Source organism: Anneissia japonica, unplaced genomic scaffold, assembly GCF_011630105.1.
Source record: "Anneissia japonica isolate Jap-2015-1 unplaced genomic scaffold, ASM1163010v1 scaffold284975_len822289_cov185, whole genome shotgun sequence".
Lineage (NCBI taxonomy): Eukaryota > Metazoa > Echinodermata > Crinoidea > Comatulida > Comatulidae > Anneissia > Anneissia japonica.
Genome location: NW_022699685.1, coordinates 76,486 through 83,703, shown reverse-complemented (window position 1 = coordinate 83,703; position 7,218 = coordinate 76,486). Strand labels below are relative to the sequence as shown.

General features: G+C 33.1%; 1 protein-coding gene across 1 annotated transcript in view; it reads left to right on the top strand.

Annotated features, from left to right (window-relative positions):
* Nucleotides 1–4,593, top strand: part of LOC117103042 (folylpolyglutamate synthase, mitochondrial-like) — a 12,239-nt gene extending 7,646 nt beyond the window's left edge. The window contains exons 9-13 of the mRNA XM_033243507.1: nucleotides 1,007–1,169; nucleotides 1,680–1,811; nucleotides 2,233–2,459; nucleotides 2,677–2,740; nucleotides 3,584–4,593. Coding sequence (XP_033099398.1) covers nucleotides 1,007–1,169; nucleotides 1,680–1,811; nucleotides 2,233–2,459; nucleotides 2,677–2,740; nucleotides 3,584–4,011 — 1,014 coding nt within the window. The 3' untranslated portion in view covers nucleotides 4,012–4,593. The remainder of the gene's footprint in view (nucleotides 1–1,006; nucleotides 1,170–1,679; nucleotides 1,812–2,232; nucleotides 2,460–2,676; nucleotides 2,741–3,583) is intronic.
* The last annotated feature ends 2,625 nt before the right edge of the window (nucleotides 4,594–7,218 follow it).

Below are 7,218 nucleotides of genomic sequence, written 5' to 3'. Positions count from 1 at the left end.
TTTAACATATCATTGTAAATATCATATACTGTATAATCATATTTACCTAACTTTGGAATTAATTAATCAGTGACGTGCTGTATTATTTCGAGAAGATAAAGTGAGGACGATTCTTTTTTTTTTTTTTCGTTACGATTATCTTTTTGTTTTGAAAGTCTATCATCTAGGCCTAGGCCTATTTGCTAGCAGCCTACTGTATATAGCCTGTCTCTTATACACATCTAGATGTGTATAAGAGACAGAGAAGGGGGTGGGGGCTCGATGATCAGTTGAGGGGCGCTAATTCGCAAAATATGGTGATTTTAGGTGATTTTTAATTACTTGACCGTGATTTTGGGGGGTGAGTGGGTGGCGAGAGTATTTGGGGGGAGGCCTGCGTCCCCCACGCCCTTCCCTAAATACGCCACTGAAACGAACGAAAACGCATCACCACAGCTTACGTGTTACGCTATAATAACATTTCAGTTTGGTGAACAAAACGTATTTTGTTGAACCATAAATACGTTATTTTAACGTAATTTCCAACTAAGTAACTGTTCAAACGTTACTAGAACCTTGTGTTAATATATAAAGTTATTTACTGATATAACCTAACCACAAGGTTCACAACTTTCGCGAAAGTTGTAATAAATTTTTGCGTTTTCTGGCACGTGGGTTTTTGGGACATGCGCGTCTTCCAGGACCTGCTCTGTTTTATTGACATTCTGCGTCTAGAAGTGTACAGTCTTCTTAGATAGATAGTCTTACCCCTTTAAAAGGCAATTTTAGATTACATGAGCAAATACCATGGCCTGCTGGGAACTTACATGGTGAGAGAATTCCGGATGAGTTCCCATGCCAGCTTTTCCAGTAGCGCCAACAATGTTTTCTGATTAATTGCACGTTCGGATTTACCGTTCACAAAGACAAACATTTATAATCACATATAATTTTCTGCCTAGTTTGACCTTTTAACTCTATTAAATTGATTTGAATGATTTTTAAAATTGAAAATTATCATGAATAGATGACTGTCCGATGTGTGCCTTCTATTGACGATTATGATTTTCAAGGAAGAACTGTGAAGTTGGGTCTCAAGGGGGAGCACCAAGGCATCAATGCTTCTCTAGCTCTGCAACTGTGTAGAACTTGGCTAGAAGAAACCCATCCGGAATTATTTCAATTCACAGGTAAATTACACAACAAAAATTCATGTCATTTTATATGGCATTGTGATTTTTTTGCGTGCAGGCCATTATAATCAGCAGGTATATCAATTTAGACTAATATAAAGAAAATCAGCAAGTATTGTCCATTTCTTTACCAACCGCTGACGATAACAAGTTTGTCATATCGAGGTGTGACCATTATGAAATAGAATAGCCTCAATTCATGTTTGCACCCACACCCCCCAAATGGCAATTCTGGATACGGCCCTGAATATAGAGTAAACATTCATATTTCTACCAGTTTCAATTACAGTATTCAAAATTTTGAAATAGATTATACTTTTTAAATATTTAATTATTATTGTTCTAACGATCTTGAGTGACAACAATGATTGAACGATTACTTGTACACTTCACTTGTTTTGTTAAAAAAAAAAAAAAAAAAAAGGTACCGGTACTATATCTAAAATCTATGGGCTATTTCTAATATATCAATCAACTTTCATGTTTAGTTTTGGTTTTTTTTTTAAGATGTGAGGGGTGATCCTGAGAATGATAACCCAATCACAGTTGGTAAAAAGCCAGACAAGCGACTTGTGAAAATCAAGACATGGGAAATAAAAAGAGTGCCTCCATTTGTCGTCCCCGAAGTTTTCTTGCAAGGTACTGATTAAAAATAATAATTATTGATTTTTTTTAATGCCATTGTAAGGCCAACAGAATGCCAATCATTTCTCACTGTTCATGATCTTTATATTTGGAATAAGTAGTGCTCTGATATACTCGATTTCTGCGATTAGCGAATACAAACACCATATTTTATCACACTGCGGTAGATAGGCCTAATCCAATGTAGGTTATTCACCAAGTATGTCTTTTCATTCCATTATCTTTAATTATATCAGACAAGCCATTTTCTTTTTTACTCTTTCCACTCCGTAATATTTTTGATGTCGAATAAATGTTGAATTAAATTGGAATGATATTGAATAAAAAATAATATAGCAAAAACTCCAGTTTAATATTTAAAAAATATCTCGCTAGAGTTTCATTATATTGATTCCTACACTTATTTCTTTGCAAGGTTTGCGTGACTGTTTTTGGCCAGGTCGATCCCAAACGTTTAAGAGGCAAAGTGTTACCTACTACCTTGATGGCGCGCACACTCCACGAAGCATACGCGTATGCATAGACTGGTTCTTAGCAGCGGCTGAAAAAGAAGCGAAAGGTTTGAAAGGCCCGGTAGCACGAGCACTTCTTTTCAACACGACGGGACAAAGGAATGCAGAGGCTCTCCTTTCTCCGTTGATGGTGAGAACTCAAACTATCGACATTTTGTCGTTTCAGTTATTCAATAATTAGCTATAACAATTATAGTCCTACGTTAAAATCTGTTAAAATTTCCATAATGCAAATCTATATAATCAACTTTTGCAGTTTAGTAAATTAAGTAAGTTAGTAATTTAAATACGGTATATATATATATATATATATATATATATATATCTTTCATTTTATCTTTCTATAGGAATGTAATTTTGACGTCATCGCATTCTCTCCAAATGTTGCAACCGACTCAACTAGTCCTTCAGGTAACCGTGCAATAATTTTAAATTATTGTTTAAATGGTGCTTACTGTTATGAAGTGGGTATTGTTAGGTACAGGTCATAATAACGCCAACTGCCAACCGGTCAGTCAACATCTTAACAACCAATAACAGGAGTAAGAGCGTTCATGGTATTTCATTTCAACAAGAATAGTATGCGAGTCCAATATGAAGTATAATATTAACTATTAAACACCAAAAAAAACACCGTTGAGTAGGCCTAAAGGTGTGGTTATAAACTTTAGTATAGTGAAAGCATTCACTTTGGCATCGGGACATATTCAATAAGACCGAATAATCTAAGAAAGTAAATTGTATTAAATAATAAACGTTGGTTACTTGTTCATCACAGTTAAAATTCAGAATATGTCCTTATTAAATCTTAATAAATGTTATTTGTAAACAAACCTTCATGTATATAAACGTTGTGATCGACCATTTTGCAATTAACAACCGAGCCTAAAATAGCCAAAATATTAAGTCAACTGTGTCCTTTTTTTTCGCAAGAATTTGGGAACGTTCTGAGTATTCAGTACAACACATGAGGTAGGGCAAAACATAACTTCTGACGCAAAGACACATCGAAATAGCTTTGCAGTACTCGCTGCTACTTGGGGATCGGATTCAACACTATTCGCTAAAGCGCAAGCTCGGTTTTCTAGTGGTTATGACACCAGGCTAGTTACCTGGAGGTCATGGGTTCGATTCCCACCTGAATCGCTTGCGATATTGTCGCAAGTATTTGGGAACGTACTGAGTATTTCGTATAACACATCACTACTAAGCCAACTGTGTCCAAATTTGTTTTCTAACGTTTTCCTTTTTTAGAGTCAACCTGCCATAAAATGGCCGTATGCATAGAAAACAATGCAATCTACGAACAGCTTCAACTCGAAAAGTCGACACCATGTCACGATCATGATAAAAACGGAAACGGTAACGTTCGAGGATTTGTAGCCTTTGCAGGGCAGCCAATGAATCACGCTTGTCATATGACATCGACGTGTTGTGATTCAAGCAGCAAGGGGGAACATAATGCTGTGTTTACCTGTGTACCCAGGGCTTTACGATGGGTGGCTGGCTCAAAGGACACCGAGTTAGGTGGGCCTTTGGGTGACGGGCCATCGATACCAGTCCAGATACAAAACGCGGCCCACATACAAATTTTGGTTACTGGTAGTCTGTTCCTCGTCGGAAAATCCATTGAGGTTCTCAACCCAGATTTAGTGACAAAATCATTAGAACCACAAGAATAAATGAATAAAGTATAAATATTAATTATTATTCAATATTAATAATAATAAAAACAAACGTTTATAGTGCAAATATCACTAAACCTATTTGTTTTCCAGTCACTATTCTTTGAATTCTACTGCTGCTGTCAGGAGAGCCACATAACGGGTTTCCGGCATTTTGGCAATTGATAGAAGGCACATGTATTTATATTTATTTACTTTTCTTTTCTTACTTCTTTTTTTTTGTATCTGTTATAAAACGACTTCTTTTCGTTATATTATTGAGTTATATAAAGGTAGACAGTTAACACGGGTCGGTATTGTAAAAAAATATGTTGAGCTTATCCTATGTTACAAATGTTGATGGTTATATTAATTTCTGATTACGCGTAGGATTACTGTAATTCTATTTTGCGTCAAGTTACATTTCTTGCCGTTTATTTTTGAAATATGAATATTGTCTACTGCACAGCTATACGTTACTTGACCTGTTCCTATCGTTTCATATACTATGGTCGATACAGCACTGTTTATTTTTCATCGGTTATCTGTTTTCATTTTGTTTTATTTATAAACATGTTATTCCGAAATAAAGAACTTATTGATGAGACAGAAATATAATTTTATATACATTTACTTTATTGAGTGCAACGTAGGATTTACTTGAAGCTGCTGATATAATGTTTTTTTTAAAACAGTTATTATGCTGTTCAGTGTTAAACTCTAAACCTGGATTTAACAATTTTCTTAACATAAGAATTTCCCATTAGTCCTTTTTGACCATTAGGTCAACATGATTTTCCAATTTTAGAACACCTCAAGTAGTATGACATTATTAGCAACCGATAAACGGTTATTAAAGTAATAACATGGAGAGAGCTGGGCCAAATTGGAGAAAAATCAACACGTAAAACCCTATTCAGTTTTACCCTGATCAGCCTATGTACACTACAACTCCCAGCAACTTACCTTGATCAAATACTGCCAATAAATCTGAATACGACATCACTGACTGAAGCAGCTCACCTAATGAATATGACGGTGTCTTCACCACATGTAAGCTTTGAGAAGACTAGGAACTACCATGATAATTGAAAGATGCACATTCAAATAATTAAACCTTTGGACATTGTAATACCAATTTTTCAATGGTTAACATCAGCGTCTCTAATTCTTCCACCATAAACCAATCAACCAGAATTAAATTTTCACAATTTCACTACATTTTATTGTTTTATTGTATTTACATGTTATAGTTTTGGCTTTTGTACTGGGCCCTGTTGGAGAACAGTAGATATCCCACTGAATGGGATTAGAATATATAATACATGATTTCTTTCAATATTGGTTGGGGACATCATGTCGCTAACAGTGCTAGAAGTGTACAAAATCCAGACTCTTCGGTTTACCTCTGTGTAACAACCCTCAAAACGTCTTTGTTACTCCTGTGTGGCTGTCATAAAAATATGGACACAATCAAACCAGGATATCCCTTGCTGTTAAGGGTAAGAAATACTGTTACAGGTTAGATTAGTCGACTTTAACTAATATTCAATTTAGCTATTCTTAAGTTGAATGTTTATTTAGTTTACTTTTCAGCTGATTGTTTTTTAAAACTATAACACCATCTTAAAATCAATCAGTCTTTCTCATTAACAAATTGTTCATAAACATAGTGTTTAATTTTCTCGAAGCTTGTGAACCCTGTTTTTCTCCCACTTTATAATAATATTTAGCATTTTATTACAATTCCAAAGCAATATTTTTTTTGTTAATTTAATTATTATTCTTATTAATGATTTTCAATACGATTATAATCAATATCATCATTATTATCAATATACTATTATCATTATTATTGTTGTTACATAGGCCTAATTATTATAATCATATGATAATTATGATTTTCTTATCATTATTACTGTATTGTTAAATTGATATTACATACACCATATTACACACATAAAATAAAACCAACAACCGAGCGTAATGATATCAATCCTATTGGATCAGAAATTATTTTAATTCAGACATCAACGTAACAGATTGGAAACATAAACAAAGCAACACTATCAACATAAATACTGAATTCATAGGCATGATAAATATATATTAATATAGTATTTTGTATGTACTCTATCAAAGAAATTATTTCCGGATAGTTCTATACCCCGCTTCGTACTCTTTTTCTATTTTTGAAGGAATAAAACTCAAATACAAGAACAAATATCATTTTAAATTAGCATTATATAAATAATAAATTAACAAATGATCTTTATTTACATACAAGATAAGTTTAAAAGAAAGAAATATAATTTAAAAAAAAACCGAAAGGATATAGTACTCTTGTGTTACTAACAGCTATGTTTTAAATAACAGACAATACACATTCTACACAGATGCACTATTTTAGTGTTCTAATATTTCTATACACTGACACAAGGTAAAAAACCTTGGTAACATAATAAATGACAATTACGGATGTGATTGTAAAAATATCACTATTCCATGGTTATATTATGCACCAAACGGTATAACATTGAACAAACATAAAATTCATGTCACACTTCCATGATAATTATAATTACTATCTTACGTCAATCATTCAATTCGCAATGCATTTTTATGACGTCATATTATTGTATCACTTTTTTGTGATTGAGTGTGTCGTACGAATCGGTTAGAATGAAAAAGGTGATAAAAACAAAAAGGTTTTCCACCAGCGGCTGTCTTACAATAAAGATACGAATAAATTTCATGTACCGGCTTAGCAAATTTATAAATGTTCATATTTTGTACACCAACATTGAACGACTGTTGTTGAATTCGCATAAAGAGAGATTGGCCTAAAAACATATATTCGCCTGATAATAGTATATGTACATAAGATAGAAATAATAGCACGTGGTCAATGACAGAATTGCACATTTTACTCCGATGGAATAGTCTTTACATAATTTCGGTGAGTTAATGAATATTCCTTATTAATTAATACATCATTGCCTTATTCTATAGAATACATGATATAGGCCTAAATGAATAAAGACATATAATTCCTAAACACTGTTAGATATTTTCTTATCCAATAAAATATAAGCAGTAGGTCTATATTCTTCAATACTTTAACCTTATTAAAATCAATTTTGTTACATAAATCAGTAGGATTATTCCATAATACTTTACACATTGTTTTATCCAATAGAAAACAAATGGCATATATATATATAT